Source organism: Gymnoscopelus braueri, assembly GCF_963280865.1.
Source record: "Gymnoscopelus braueri genome assembly, chromosome: 21".
Lineage (NCBI taxonomy): Eukaryota > Metazoa > Chordata > Actinopteri > Myctophiformes > Myctophidae > Gymnoscopelus > Gymnoscopelus braueri.
Window position 1 is genome coordinate 8,039,041 of NC_137623.1, and position 17,152 is coordinate 8,056,192.

Sequence of the window (17,152 nt, forward strand, 5' to 3'; positions counted from 1 at the left end):
TCCCTGGCTGTGGTCCCTGCAGGGTTCAAAATGTCAACCATTGTGCCCATTCCCAAAAAGGCCAAAGTGACATGCCTGAACGACTGGAGACCGGTTGCTCTCACCCCGATCGTCAGCAAGTGTTTCGAGAAACTGGTGAGGGAATACATCAGCTCCACGCTACCTGCCTCGCTGGATCCGTGGCAGTATGCATACCGCAAAAACAGATCCACCGACGACGCTATTGCCATGGCTCTCCACACCGTCCTCTCGCACATGGACAACAAGCTGCTGAAGGACAAATATGTACGTATGCTGTTCGTGGACTACAGCTCAGCATTCAACACCATTGTCCCAGCAATACTTGACAAAAAGCTCAGAGACCTAGGGCTACACCCAAGCATGTGCGACTGGATACAGGACTTCTTGTCCAACCGACATCAGGTGGTGAGAATGGGCAGCATCACATCCGACCCCCTGACCCTCAACACCGGAGCACCCCAGGGATGCGTGCTGAGCCCTCTCCTCTACTCCCTGTACACGTATGACTGCATAGCCACACATGTCTCCAACACCATCATAAAGTACGCGGACGACACGACAGTGATAGGCCGAATCGTCAACAACGACGAGTCTGACTACAGAGAGGAGATCAAATCACTGGCACGCTGGTGCCGGGAGAACAACCTCTCTCTTAACGTCGACAAGACCAAAGAACTGATCGTGGACTTCAGGAGGCCGCGGAGAGACCATGCGCCCATCCTCATCGACGGTGCTGCAGTGGAAAGGGTCAGCGAGTTCAAGTTCCTCGGAGTACACATCGAGGAGGACCTCAAATGGGAGACGCACTCCACACACGTGAGGAAAAAGGCTCAGCAGCGACTGTACTGGCTCCGCCGCCTGAAGAAGCTCGGAGTAGGACGTCGCATCCTCAGGCTGTACTACAACAGTTCTGTTGAAGGCATCCTAACAGGCTGTGTCACGGCCTGGTACGGGAACTGCACTGCCCGAGAAAAGATCAGCCTACAACGAGTAGTGCGATCGGCAGAGCGGATAATGGGAATCGAGCTCCCAGCGCTCCAGGAACTGTACAAAAAGCGGTGCGTGGTCAAAGCCAAGCACATCATCAAGGACAAGCACCACCCAAGTCACAGACTGTTCAACCCCCTACAACGACATCAAGAGTTCCACCACCAGGTTCTGGTGTAGTTTCAATCCGGCTGCTGTCAGAATGCTGAACGGGGCATAAGCCTGAATGAGGCATAGGCCTTGTTCAGCAGCCTGACAACAGGCGGCGCAGACTTTTCTGGCTCTTCCTGAACACACCTGTGGATTATTATACCAGGGACAATGACTTGGACTTTAGCCCCCCCTCGGACACACCTGTGGACTACACCAGGTACAAAATGACTTTTTGTCGCACTCCCTCATGGAGCTACTTGCGGATTATACTAGGGTCAGTCCACTCTAGGTGGACACGCACTGACCTTTTGCACCTTAATCCCTTGTATAACGCACTGACTTTTTTTGGTCTTTTTTTATTGTGCTCCTTTTCCTCTAAGCACCTTAACGTCCATTGTCTATCATGCACAGTATAAGTATAACATGCACAGTATACAATACATTGCTGCTATGCTCAGGCACCTTAGTTTAGTTTTTTTTTTGTTTTTTATTATCTCAGGTAATTTGTAAATATGTAGATAACTTGTCTGGCCTTCTGTTGCTCTCTTGTTTTGATCTCCTTCCCACTTGCCCCCACCCTCTTCTTCTCCCCCCCCCCTCTTCTTTCTATGGAAACTAACGTTGCGATGGGAACGATGTACAAAAAAGAATTTCACCCACTTTTTTACCTTGTAAACCTGTGATGTGACAATAAAACTGATTCTGATTCTGATTCTATGTATAACAGTTTTTAGCTTCGGGTCAGTGCTTGTCGATTTTGTCCTCGTAAGAATCCAGTTTAGAAGATGCCACATGGCACGGATCATGTCACGGCTGGTTTGCGTTGTTGGATATTCGCACATTATCATTTGTTTAAAGTTGGCGACCTGTGGCTCTCTCGAGTCGCCGCCCCCGGGTGTATTGGGAAGCCCACACGATTATCATTAGCATGCCGGTAGAGTTACCAATGGCAATCTGCAAGCACCCCCCTCCTTGTCACAAGCTGTCACATGCAAAGTTCTGCAGATTTATTTCTTTATTTATATTTTTTTCTTAACGCCTTAGCCATAAGGTTGGAGTTTCATTAGCGGAAATAGCAGGAGTGGAAATTTAGTTGACCCCGTGTGGTGATGGTGCACAACCCAGAGGTTGTGAGGAAGGAAGCTGCTCTCGCCCAGCGGGGACACCACGTCCCTTCCTAATATCACTGCCGACACCGTCAGGCATGAGGGGAGCAGGTTGATGTTTATGTTTGATAATATCACAATTTCATAAACAAATGTATGTTAACCAGATTAACCCTGCAGTCCCTATTTTGGGCAAATGTGTCTAAAGTTTTAATTAGTCCCTTAGCACTATTGCCAAATGGTGATATGCCCCTGTTTAGTTGAGTTGGTGGGTTGGCAAGCTTTAGACAAGATACCTGAACATTTGCTGTCTTTTATAACAAGCCACACAACATAATGTGTGGGAGGGGGGTGGGAGGGTGGGGAGGTCCATAAGCATCGTCAGCGTTCATTGAAACCAATAGCTGCCCATTGTTTTGATGAATGCGATTTCTTTCGATAATGGAAAGTGCCTGTGCAGGGGCTTTAACCCCCTCCCAACACACACACACACACACACACACACACACACACACACACACACACACACACACACACACACACGTACACACTCGCACACACACACACACACACACACACACACACACACACACACACACACACAGAAACACATGTTTGCATTATTATACTTTTGAGCACATCAACATTTTAGGACAGTGATTTTATGAATGCCAGTTGACACACAGTTTGACTAGTAGTTGGTCTGAGGTTTCCCTTTAACCACTTTCATCTTGGTTTCACCATTTTATACATTTCAGTATGGGCAAAATAAACAGGGGACTATGTATAAACCCCTGAGGGACACCGGTAAACAAGTCTGTAGGGTGTAGTGGTTAAAAACTGCTTTTTTTTTTCCTTCACATCGAATGCGGTTGAAGGATGACAGACCGAGCAAGTCCATTGAGGAGAGAGAGGAGGAGTACCAGCGAGCCAGAGCCATGATATTCGCTCAAGACGAGATAATGTGAGATGTTTTGTCTCTCCTAACCAGTTGAATGTACAATTCTAGATATGTATGGTTGCATTGTAAGATGATGCATTATAATGTGAGTGCATTGTAATATGGGTGCTGGTGTGTTGGTGTATAATTGTACATGATATGTATTATGTGTAGATACTATTATGTATAAATACAGGAAATCTGTGTGGCTCAAGCCACTATTTGTAGCTAGCCTCCAGACTCCTGTGTGGCATTCAGTGGGGGATGAGTGTATATGAGTGTGTGTATATGAGTGTGTATCTAAAACTATATGCTATATTAAAATATACCTGGCTCAGGTGTTTAGTTTTCACACTACGGTGTCGGTTAATGTTTGTATTGTCGCTTTAAGTTATCGCAGAGATTGCAGTTTCGATGATGTCATTGCTAGGTGATTTGCATTCGCACAAACCATGCATAGCGTTTTAACGCCAGTTGGCACTTGGCAGGAAATTCAATTGTATTAAAATACTCTATGACAGTCAACGTTTGTGCACCAGCAGTTTGATTGAAATGACATCACTCCTGTCTCTTGAGACATGACCATAACCTTAGAGGACAAGCAAATCTCAGTTAAGCTTAGACCTCATTGATTCTCAGGTTTTTGAGAAATATCGAACCGGGTGTCGATCCACATCCCTAGTAAAACATGAACATTAACATAAAGAGATCAAAGGCCATGATTACAGTTTGCCAGTCTAACCTTACATTGTCTGCTAACACCCCACGTGTTGTTGTTGTGCATATCTGTGTAGCATAAACAAGCTACATAATATATTATTATGGGTTAGCGCCCCAGCCTGTGTCTTCCGTAAGGAAGAAGCCCAACAAATCCACGGTGAGGCCTTTAGGAGGGCCATTCAAGCAAGTCGCAAGTGGAGCCTGCAGTACCACCACGGCCCAAGAAACCATCACGCCAGGAGGAAATGTTTGGAATGGGGGGAGGGGGGGGTCTGGTGCAACACTCAGGTCCTGGACCTGGTAAGACGAAGGAGGAGCCCGGCCATGAGGCCACCCACAGAGCCTAGTCCCTCCACATGCCAGAGCCTCTCCTCTCCCCGAGTCCCGGCAGAGTAGTTCCGGAGAAGCGGACTGAGTGGCCCTGTCTTTCCCTAAAAGGACTGACCGTGGGTAGCTACTGGGACGTAAGTCGAGGCTTGATCAACCCCTGCTGGGTCACCTGAGCGAGGGTGTATGTTGTATATTGGGCAGTATCGGGCATTTCCGATACCGGTATCAGAACAACTCCACGTGACTTGCCCCTCGAAATGAGTTTTTTGGGGAAACCTAATTATCTGCATTTTTCAATATCGTGGAGTGGGGGGGTTGGGAGGGAGGCAGCTCGAGAGGGTGATGTAGGTAGAGCTAATAAGACGTAAAGAGGTTGGTGTAAACATCTCAGGTTTTCTTGAAGCACACCCCTCATGAGTGCTCCAGGTTTTCATTTTGTTCCTTTTCCCCCTCCTCTGCAGACCTCCTCAGCGGTCCCTTTTCAAAAGGCAAAACTCCAGCTCAGACCCGTGGTCGCGGAGCAACACGGACTCGGAATTGGACAGTTCCAACCGCAACCTACGGCCGGCCATGACCAATGCCAGCAGCTTCAGAGGCATCTCTGTCCTCATCCGAGGAGACAGCTTAGGCAAGAGCTTGGGCCACCTCACCGATACCGGTAAGTGTGTCCTCCTTGTCCATAAACATCCAGGGGTCTGGAATCAACACCTTATGCTCACAGTGTGGTATATTGTACAAGTGTGAAACATAGTTGAAAGGTCCAGACAAGTTGTCCCTCAAGTCGATGTATTTGATAAAAGTACAGAATACAGGAGTCAATCTACTGCCTTGCTGTTACATTGTGTGACTGGTGCAAGGGGCCGGGCAGAAAGCCTGGTTTCTTTGTCCTTCACAGTATATATATTTGCAGACCCCTGCACTCATGTGTGTTGGATGTGCACACTGTCTTCTAGGTTTGTGCATAGGTATGTGTGCTCTGATCTAGATGTCTAACTGTGTGTGACATCACGTGTGTGTGCGTGTGCGTGTGCGTGTGCGCGTGCGCGTGCATGTGAGCGTGCGTGTGCGTGTGTGTGTGTGTGTGTGTGTGTGTGTGTGTGTGTGTTTGTGTGGGCATGCAAGGATGTACGTGTTTAATTGGTTTGTGTGTGTGTGTGTGTGTGTGTGTGTGTGTGTGTGTGCGTGTGTGTGTGTGTGCGTGTGTGTGTGTGTATGTGTTTCAGCCATGTAGTGTGTATGTGGAAGGACCAACGGCCCAAGATCCTAAAGGTCAGCTGACATCTGGGAAGAATCCTGTGAACTAGGCTAGATCTAGTGTTATTGCAATCTCCTCAAGAATGTGCTCTGTGAATCTCAGTATAAAACTTATGTCTTGTCTCTCCTAACCAGTTGAGTGTACCATTCTAGATATGCAAGGTTGCATCGTAAGATTGATGCATTATATTGTGAGTGCATTGTAATATGGGTGCTGGTGTGTTGGTGTATAATTGTACATGATATGTATTATGTGTAGATACTATTATGTATAAATACAGGAAATCTGTGTGGCTCAAGTTACTATTTCTAGCTAGCCTCCAGACTCCTGTGTGGCATTCGGTGGGGGATGAGTGTTTCGAGGCCTGTTCTTTGTGTAGTTCAGGTATAAAATACTACAACAGCAACAACAACAAAAATCTGTGTTGATTGAAATGAACCACCTAGCGTCCCTATTCTGGGGCAGAAATTCTGCGAAAATAGCATCTACAAGCTCATAGTTGTGACTCGTTGAGAATGTAGATTTGCTACTGTCTGTGAAGAAGTTTGGTCAATCTGGTCAGTCCTGCCTGCCACTTTGGCCTGTGGGCCACTTTGACCATGACAATCTGTCTTTTCCTTTTGTTTAACTAAGGACCAAATTCAACTTTGATTCTCTGTTCACGTACCATAGACATTAAATTGGCTGGGGGAATTGTGTGAATCTGCATGCCACTGTGGCCAGTTGATTGGTTTCATGCCCTTTAGATACCCATCCATCATCTGCCACACACACTCAGCGGCAGGAGACCTCAGTCTCCAAAAGCCCAGGAGACCTCAGTCTCCAAAAGCCCAGGAGACCTCAATCTCCAAAAGAAGAATATAAAATACAATTATTAATGATACAACACTCTTTTTAGTTGTATCAATAATTAGTTTGATTGACTAGATCTTCAAGTACACTGTAGTGGTACAATTTTCTTTGATAAAAGCAAAAAGTTTCCTTACTTTTTGGGGATCCCACAACTGTACCACCAAGTGTGTCTTGAATTCCGGTTAGTTTTCCAGGGGTCCAGGGGACTCTTGAGCAGGTCACCAACTGTTGCGCTATTTGTTTAGATATCCTATTGACACAGAATAGGTGTTAGGCTAGTCTGAGATCGTGGAGAGCTCTGAGCTCTGACAGTCGTGCAGCATGTTTTACACTAGAAGTTTAGGACTGCCTTGTGGGAGGAGAGTGAGAGCAGGACCAGCTGTTATTGGTATTGCCTGATCATGTCACTCCCCTCCCCCAACGCGTCCGTCGTGTCCTGTAAGTCATGTCTGGTCGCGTAGGTCAATCATCCTTGGTCATCTTTGGTCACCGTGCTGTGCTGGGTGCGCCCTAACTGACAGTTTGCTCAGTTCCTGTTTGGTTAGTCTGCCAGTAATTATCTTGCAACGGTATCAACCACAAGAATATGTGCATCTTCTTTTTGGCACACAAGTTAGTTTTGCAAGTCTCAGTGGATTTCCACTGATCGAGGTCATTGAGTTCACAGTCATTGGTTCATACTTTTACATATGTCCACATCAAAGTGCAGTACACATTTATTATAGATGTTTGCAAAGAACTGTGGACTTCAGGCATATGCAAGTGCATCTCTTTGTTACATACAATATGCCAGCTCTCCTACACGCCTCAGGATAGTGTGAGCGAAAGGCATATGAAAGTCGCTAGTGAAAATATTATTATTTTCATCTTTCTAATTGGAGATTGACGGTGTCATACTGAAGATGGGTTTTAACCCATTCAAACCAGGAACGCATCCGTGTAACCACTTTATCCATATTTTATACTTTGGCTATTCTAAAATAGCAGATATACAAGCTCATAGCACGGCAATCTGTGCCACGCTATGAACTTGTAGATCTGCTATTTTTTGGAAAAAAAACATTTGTGCACATTTTTGAATATACATATATTTTTAAAGGGATTTTTTTTGGCTCAAATCTTTGGGTCCCTGGAACGAAATATTTTGAGATGGGGCCTGCGGCCAAATACATATAATGTTGGGTGGTCCTTGACATGAAAAAGTTTGAGCACCACTGATATTATAGCAACATAGGTTTTACAATGTTGCTATGAGTTACAAAGTTAAAAATATATTTGTGCAAAGATTTACACACATTTTTATGATTTTTCTAAAATAGCAGATCTGCAAGCTCATAGCGCGGCACTCGTGCGCTCATTGATGGCAAGGGCTGTTTCAGTCATACCGCTGTTTTCCTCTCTCTCCCACCAGGTAAGCCCTTTGTGAACCCAGATGGCAGCGTGGTGGTGTACAGCCCTGGCCCGGTCCCCCAGCAGGGCAGGAGCCAGCAGCCCCTGCCCCCACCACCACCGCCCCCTCCCGGCCCCCACCAGCACCAGCCGGCCAATAATGTTCTCTCCCAGGTCTGCTGCCCCAAGGTACCAAAACATCAGAATCAGAAAGAATTGCAGTTTTTGATGAGAGCTAGGGAGACCGGGGACGAAAGTAACACTTTTGGTATTTGCCTTCATAATTCACAGACCACTTGAACTATCCTAGTCATCTTTTGCTATAAGAAACATATATATGTGCCCTAATTAATAATACAATTTTTAAGCTTTCACTAATAAGGACAAGACTAAAATATTAATTTGAATGCAATGAGTCACAGTGTTACAATTGCCTCCGTGGCGGGGGCAGTTGTAACAGTGGTTGGGGGCAATTGTAACACTGTAAAAATAAGTCATATTAATACACTTTATCTAAAATAAAAGCACATCACTAAGTAATATGTATTTTTTATATTTAACATTTTTACTTACGAATGTTTTATATACATAATTATAATTATTCCGTATTTTTATTCGAATGATTTTATTTTTCAATTTAGTTTTTTCAAATAAATGTATTTTTACTTTGAAATGTAGTGACATTTAGTGAAATATGTTCATTTACTAACATAAAAGTATGAAATCCTAGACAAAAAAATCTGCTTGCATTGAAAACACATTGTTACAATTGACCCCGGTCACTTTGTTACAATTGCCCCCAATGGGGCAACCATGATAAAATCCCATATTCTAGCTAGAAACACCTATACTAGCATAGGCTGCTGACGTTAATTTGTGACCAATAACATAGAGATACAATTCATCCAAGTTTAAATTTGCTGACATCTTATCTTTAGACAGCAGAAGGAAAATACCGTACACCTCATTTACACCTCAAAATCAGTTTTTTGTTGAAAACTTCTGCTGAGATGAAATTATCATTCTATCCTTCCATAGGCAGAGGACCCTACTGAGCATGTGCACAAGAAGTCTCACCCCTCTAGCTTATTTCTAATTAGAGTTATTGAGTGTGTTACTTTTGCTCCCTGTTACTTTTGTCCCCGGTCTCCCCTAAGCAACCGAACATCACAATTTCAATATTTTTGTTTATTAAGTATCAGGAATTTCTCCTGTTGAAATGTTTTAGTTTTTTTTTCTTTTGTCACGCACAAAAATGCACCACTATGTATAACAGTTTTTTATCCCCTTAGCTTCGGGTCAGTGCTTGTCGATTTTGTCCTCGTAAGAAAGTTTAGAAGATGCCATATGGCACGGATCATGTCACGGCTGGTTTGCGTTGCTTGATATTCGCACAGTGTCATTTGTTTAAAGTTGGCGACCTGTGGCTCTCTCGAGTCGCCGCCCCCGGGTGTATCGGGAAGCCCACACGATTATCATTAGCATGCCGGTAGAGTTACCAATGGCAATCTGCAAGCACCCCCCTTCTTGTCACAAGCTGTCACATGCAAAGTACTGCAGATGTATTTCTTTATTTATATTTTTTTCTCAACTCGGAGCCATAAGGTTTGAGTTTCATTAGCGGAAATAGCAGGAGTGGAAATTTAGCTTGAGCTTGTAGATCAGCTTTTTTTTTGTAATGCCATTTATGACAATTTGTGAAAATACATAAATAAAAATAAGGGATGCCAGGGATACCCCCCAAAATAATCATATTTGAACTGGCGACCCACATTTTGCTTGACTCTGTTCCACAGATAAATATTGTGAAAATAGCAGATCTACAAGCTATCTCTTCTCCTTCCCCTCTGTCTGTCTCTGTCTGTCTGTCTGTCTGTCTGTCTGTCTGTCTGTCTGTCTGTCTGTCTCTCTCACACAGTGGTTCTCCAACTTCACATTTACAACTCTGAGTGAGAGTGCACAAAACACAAATGCAGTGATGTTGCTAGGTTTTCAATGTAATGGGTCCCGGGACCCACAGGTGGTCATTCAAATGGGTCCCAGAAACATTTTATGGGTCCCCAATTACACGTCTCCCCCCCCCCTTCTATCGTTTTCTTTGATCTCCAATCTCCATATCTTCTATGTGTGTGTGACTGTGTACATTATATCCTAATGCAGTGGATCTCAATCTTTTCAGGCAGCGACCCCCCAAAATAATCATATTTGAACTGGGGACCCCCCACCCTGAGAAGCGCTTGGAATTAGGAGTTGAGGCATTTAATTTAGTTTAACTCAGTTCCACAGATGCATAGTCAAAATAGCAGATCTACAAGGTCGTTTTTTTTTTTTTTAATCTACAAGCTCACAACGCCTTGCTTGTAGATCGCCTCTTTCTTATATTATTTCACAATTTTGACCGTATTTATAGTATAGTTTGTTGATTAGTTTGGATGCAGTAATAGTCTTTTTTCTTTTCTTTCTTGAGGTATTAAAAATATCTTAAAAGTCCTTAAATTGTGACTTCACTGTCATCTGGGGACCCCCCCCCCCCCCAAATCAGGTGGGGAGCCCCCTGGGGGTCCTGACCCACAGGTTGAGAACCACTGTCCTAATGTACATTCTATTTTGCTACTTGTTGTAGTCACAAACTCAGAATACAGGGTACAAACTACAATATAAAGTTCATAATAATAATATGAAAAAGATAATGTACACTTCATAGGAGCAGAGAATGATAGATAGGAACTAAAGAACAACAACACTTTGTGGAAGAGAATGTAAACGGAGCAGAGATATTTGTTTAAGAAAAGTAGATGTTTGCGGCAGTATTTATTGCTCTGGTGTTTTCTTCTTAAAAAGTGGGATTCCCTTCAAATGATTTATGCTTGTGTCGCACCGAAAATAACGATCTGAAAACGACGTGTCGCGCGTCGGTGTTTCGGCTCGCGGGTCGGTTTGGTGCGCGGCTCGCGGCTCACTTTGCTGCTCGCGGTTTGGTGTGCGCTCGCGGGTCGCTTTGGTGCGCGGCTCGTGGCTCACTTTGCCGCGCGGATCGCGGCTCGGTTTGGTGCACGGCTCGCGGTTCGGTTTGGTGCGCGGCTTGCGGCTCGCTTTGGGCGCGGCTCGCGGCTCGGTGTGGTGCACGGCTGCGTGGCTCGGTTTGGAGCACGGCTGCGTGGCTAGCGGCTCGCTTTGGTTGTATGCGTCCCGTGGACGCTGTGATGGTTGGTTTAATGCGTCCTTTATTAAAAATGTGCGTCAGAGACGCAGGACGCAGGGCTAGCAGCATCTCTGCAAATGTGACTGAGTACAATGGTTTATGCCGCAAGTGAGCATTTTTCATTTTTCCTTTTTTGTAGAGAATATAAGCTTTCATATGATGTATCATTCATTGAAATATTTAAAGAAGATGTGACCATTTGAATCTTGTTGAACCTTAAACCCCAAAGCAGAGAAATTGCCCTGCAAAGATCCCAGAGTTTTTAACACCTCAGTGGCCCAGAAATGGGTGTGACAATGGGAGGGACAATAGGTACTCAACTCCACCCGTAATCCCACCCCTAATCACTCCCCCACCCCTAACCACTCCCCTACAGGAGTGACAGTAGGTTAGCTGTCAACACTAGAAACACACTTGACAAGACAGACCTGCTTTTAAATTTCTAAATGTACAGTGACAGTACATTATGTTGGACATAAACCAGGACAAAATTCCCAAAGGGAAGAATAAAGTAACCTAGAACTAGAACTTTAAGCCAGTAGATCACCTGAAATAAATATTAAAAAAGAGAGGAGAATCAAACTAGTTTGTTTATTTTCACATAATTGATAACATCCTCATTTGCCATGTTGGCCAAATCAAAGAAAACTGTATTTCAAAAATAAATCTCATCATGCTAAAATTTCTGTAATAAAGTATGAAAACATATGGTCATAGGCCTATACAATATTGCACTTTCCATGGGACGAAGGATAATAAATAATATACAGTTTAATATTGCACCTTCCCTGGTTATTGTGGTAAAGAGTCAAGTAGCAGTCAATATACTGTACTGTATGTGTAGGGGGCAAGTGGGAAGAGAGATCAAACAAGAGAACAACAAAAAAGCCAAAAGAGTTATCTACATATTTACACTAGTACCTGAGATAAAAAAAATATGACGATGATGCCTGAGCATAGCAGCAATGTATACTGTGTACAGTATGATATACAAATGGACGTTGGTTAAGGTGCTTAGAGGGAAAAAAAAGAACAATAAAAGACAAAATAAAGTCAGTGCGTTATACATGGGATTAAGGTGCAAAATGTCAGTGCGTGTCGACCGCATACATACATACACATAAAGTAGCAAGTAGTTCCATGAGGGAGAAAAAATAAGTCACTTTTACCTGGTGTAGTCCACAGGTGGGTACAAGGAAGAGCTAAATCCAAGTCATTTTGTCCCTGGTATAATCCACAGGTGTGTTCAAAAAAGGTTATTGTAGTAAAGAGTCAAATAGCAGTCAATATGAGGTTGGTGAAGTGTAAACAGTTCTTCCTTATGTAAAAGGATGCTGTGTTGGTGGGAGTGTAGAGCTATAATCTCACAGTCTTCTTCTTCGGTGCTGTGGATTTTGGTTTAGGGCATGTGGTGTCTTTTGCATCATCAGCACAGAATTCTCAGATTTTTTAAAACAAATACTCCTGCCGTGCCATGTCGAGTCCAGGTGGGGGTTGCACCGGAACACCATCTGTTGGGGGGAGGACATCAGGGTCGATGAGCAGCTGAAACTGGATTACTTCTGAGTCACAGTATTTTTGGGCCAACACCACACCAGGCCTCTCTGAATCGAACCTGAAGTGTTGGTAGCTCTTAATCTGTGGGAACTTGCGGAAGTAGGGCTTCAGATGCTTCTGCCAGTCGTAGCCTTCAACCAGCACTGTGCCATCTTCCAGTCCTACAAGCTGGGAGAGGTTCACTCCCTTGACCTCAGAACTCTTAGTCATCACCGTAGCAATGTCTGCCAAGGTGTCCACACAATGTCTGCCAAGGTGCTCTTCCTGAAGACTTGCTTGAAGCGTCCAAAACACCAGTCCGGACCAAACTTGGTGTGGCCGACAATCAGGAGGTGGAGGCCCAGCGTCTTGTGAAGCTTGTGAATCATCCACCAGGCACAGTACCAGAGCACAAAATTGTTCTTGTTTTGCCCACTGCAGTTGTCGCAATGAAGGGCCACATTTGCTTCTCCAACTCCATAGTTGTTGAAAAAATGATGCACGTAGCTGATGACAGCATTGCTGCCTTTTCCTGATGCCATCCCTTCATCGATCAGGTAGTTCACTTGCTTCGTTAACCCTTCACAGTGGACACCGAAGAGGCCACACTTGCGTGCAGTGAGAAAAAACAATGGGCTAACCTGAAGAGCAGAAGTAGGGTAGTGCACCTGAGAGGAGAGATAAAAAAAAACATGACATTAATATCATACGGAGCCCCTAAATGGCCATGGTGCAGATTTTTTTTTTATCTCGTTCTAACGACATATATGTCGTTCTAACATCTTATTAACTTGAGCGCTCGAGATCCTAAGACTTTCCCACATCATAATAAAGTGTGGGAACGAGATCCTTATGTCGTGCGCTCGAGATCCTTATCTCGTTCTAACGTCTTATTAACTTGAGCGCTCGAGATCCTAAGACGTTCCCACATCATAATAAAGTGTGAGATATTAAGCTTTTAGTCAAGGAGATAACATTGAAAACGCCGACCGGAAGGATTTTTGACATGGATCCTCATCCAGCCTCTTCTTCTCAGAAACTCCTTGGGTGATGTCAAAGTTTCGTTTTAGCGCCCCACGTGGGCCACTCGTATAAAAATAGAATTGGGTCAAAAACGGTCCGGACCGTTTTCGGCACTTCTCGTTTGGACCCTCAAAAACGGTCCGGACCGTTTTTGGCATTCAATGTGTTAAATAGTGAAATATCAACATCATTATTAGTGCAAGTTCAATCACATTTTATTTGAATGAAAATAACTTGTGGGGAAAATACATAAAATCTCTAATCTGTGAATCTAATGTGATTCATGTGACCCCTACTTCAGTCAGCGAAGACCAGGGCTGAAAGTGACATAATTGAGACCAGTATAACTTTATACAAATATTGGTAATTTGAAATTGAATGAATTGAATTGAATTTTAAAACCGTGCTCGGCTTGTGGCTCTGTGTGTGGCTCTGTGTGTGGCTCTGTGTGCACTGCCTGTGTGCAGCCGCGCCCCCATGTGACTCACGCTGTATGAAACCAACCCGATCGCCCCCCAAACACGGTGAAATAGCACGGATTGACAAACGGCAATTCCGTGCATAGATGACTAGGAACTCCGAAACTCTGTGCATAGGAGAACCATATCCCCCCCATTAACTTCAATACGAGGCGGAGGCAGTCACGTGACTTTCTCTCTACGCTCTCCCCATCACGGTGAAATAACACGGATTACAAGTCGGTAAATACACAACATAACAATTTATAAAAGACAACAAAAAAAATAGGGCTGCGTTCGCTTCCCGCGTTCGCGCGTCTTACTTGTTTTATAAAGTTGACCATTTTCGTTGCAGTATCAAGAACACTTTTAAGCTCTGGTTCGAGTGTTTTGCTTGCAAGAGCCTCTCTGTGAATAATACAGTGCGTAAACTTTATGTGAGGAGCAGCTTTTAAGCTGTAGACTCCAAGAAGAGAAATCCATGTGAAACAAAGCATGCGTTCATTTTGCACAATGGTCCTGGCTAACGCCTGGAACGATAACATCTCTCACGTGAGTAACAATGGCGGAGCGATCGTGCATACAAAATGAGTCGTTTTCCCCAGCGTAAAAAGTTTCGGAATTATAGGGGTTTTAGAGAAGAGATAGAACGGAAGCGGATGGGAGCCATGTTTTTTGACACAGTGATCCATCTGTCCTTTCCTTCTCAGAATCACCACGGGTGATTCCAGAGCTGCTCCAGCCCCTCCCGTGTGGAAAAAAAACAAAAAGACTGAAAACACGGTTCAGACCGTGTTCGGCACCAAAGCGCTACTCTGTGAAAACACGTTTCGGACCGTGTTTAGCACCCGATGTGTTAAGACTCTAGCTTTCAGTCCCTTCCTATTCCCCATCATGGCCCCCACACCGTCTGTACAAACCCCGATGCAATCATCCCAAGACAGTCCCTCTTCTTTTAACTTGTTGTCAAGTTTTGTGAAAATGTCCTCGCCTGTACACATTCCCTCCAGCGTAGTGCAAGTGAGCAGCTCCTCTTCCAGTTTTCCTTCAAAACGGTATCTCACAAATACAAGCAGCAGGGCACAGTTTGCAATATCTGTGGACTCATCTAGCTGCAAAGCATATTTTGATTTCTTCACTCTGTCAGTCAGTTGACACTTAACATCCTGTGCCATGTCAGTGATGCGCCTGCTAATGGTGTTATCAGACAGGGGCACTGTGTCCAGCTCCTTGGCGAATTTATCACCATGCATAATCCGACTCCTAAACCAGCATAATCATCACACAAGTTACACAGCCTGGCTCGCTGCTGCACTAACCTGATCCTAGTTCAGCCTAAAGCATCACACAAGTTAAACAACACTTCATTGCGTTTCTCTCCTGATCAGTGTAGAGCGCACGCCGCAGCACGCACGCACGCACGCACGCACGCACGCACGCACGCACGCACGCACACACACACACACACACACACACACACACACACACACACACTGATTGTTTGATTGAATACTTTACTTCCACAGTTTCCACATTCCACAAGACAGTCAGGACAGGAGTTCTTGCATAAAGGCTTGTAACTCTTCCTGGACAATACATGAGAATGCACAATAACGGTGTTGAAACAGTAAACACAAGTCAGCAGAATAAATTCCTAAACTTCCTCATCCTGGCAGACAGCTGTTCATGGTTTCACTCTGGGATAAACTGTAAGCCTGCTGAATCACTGAGCTAACACTGTTAGTCCTTTGTTTAGTTATTTGAACATAACTGGCCATTCTTTTTTTTTTTTTTTTTACTCTTTATTTGATTTTCAACATTAAAAACATTTCACATTTCATTGCCCCATGCCTTCCCCACCAACACAAATACAAGTTTTCCACTTTCTCTCTCTCTTTGTCTCATAGGTCTCTCAGTTCATTGTTTCATAATTTCTTCATACCCTCAGTTATTTTACATAAAAGGAAAAAGAGTAAAAGACAAACAAAAAACAAACAAAAAAACAAAACAAAACAATAACAACAATAGAATTCATGATAATAACCATAGTAACAATGATAATAATAATACATAACAAAAGCCCGGTACAACAAAAATAATAACAAATGTATATTAAAGTTTTTTTTTTTCTTTTCTTTTTTTCCCCCAGCATTTATACCAGTTCATACATTGTTGTTTATACATGGTTATTCGATTTTTCATACTGTTTATAGTTCTTGTACCTAGCTGTTGTGAGGAGATCGATACCATGTTTTTCTTTATTTTTTTATCCATTACCATTTTATCTTTATTTTAGTTAAGTTTTTTATTTTTTTTTCCTTAAGTTTTTTCTCTTCCAGTCTCCTTCCTTAACCATTATTATTTTTTTCCCCCTTTTGTGTGTTTTTCCTATTGGGATAGCTTCCCTTCAATGTTTCGTACATTATTGATAATGTTTCCCCATATCCTATCAAATTTCATTGGTTTCCCTTTCACATTATACATGATTTTTTCTGAGGTGGAGTATGACAGAAGTTCTCTCCACCATTGTTTGAGTGTGGGCGGTTGGTTAGCTTTCCAATTGGTCAGTATGCATTTTTTTGCTGCCGTCATTATTAATAGTATCGATTTCCTCTCATCCTTGGTAAATTCCGTGAGCCTCTCTACATCTCCCAATATGGATATTCGGGGGTCAGGGGGAACCTCTTTTTGTAGTATCTCAGACATATATTTATAAATATTCTTCCAAAAGCTATTCAGATGTGTACACTTCCAAAACATATGTATGAGGTCCCCATTCTCTGATTGACATCGTGGGCATGTAGGAGGTGTGTTGGGGCTAAATCGATGCATCCTCTGTGGGGTGTAATACACACGATGGAGTATCTTAAATTGTATAAGTCTGTGATTAGTGCTAACCAGAGTTTTCTGTGAGCTCTGTAGTAGATCTTCCCATTCTTTCAACGTATATACACATCCAATATCATTTTCCCATTTCTGTTTGTGCTGTCCAGAATTATGTTTTATTTCACAATTCATAGCAGTGTATAATTTTGAAATTAATCCTTTTTGTGATTTTGCATTCCATATAGTTTTTTCAATTGGGGTTTCTTTAATACTAGGAAAATTCTTATTTATATTGGTTTTCACCCAACTCCTTATTTGCAAAAATTTAAAAAAGTGTGTTCCGGGTATCTGATA

General features: G+C 43.4%; 1 protein-coding gene across 1 annotated transcript in view; it reads left to right on the forward strand.

Moving 5' to 3' along the window:
• LOC308077529 (R3H domain-containing protein 1-like) overlaps positions 1-11,337 on the forward strand; it is a gene marked incomplete at both ends in the record, with an annotated part of 59,644 nt that extends 48,307 nt beyond the window's left edge. The window contains 4 exons of the mRNA XM_080418277.1: positions 3,146-3,231; positions 4,719-4,915; positions 7,776-7,942; positions 11,332-11,337. Coding sequence (XP_080274403.1) covers positions 3,146-3,231; positions 4,719-4,915; positions 7,776-7,942; positions 11,332-11,337 — 456 coding nt within the window. The remainder of the gene's footprint in view (positions 1-3,145; positions 3,232-4,718; positions 4,916-7,775; positions 7,943-11,331) is intronic.
• Between the last annotated feature and the right edge of the window lie 5,815 nt (positions 11,338-17,152).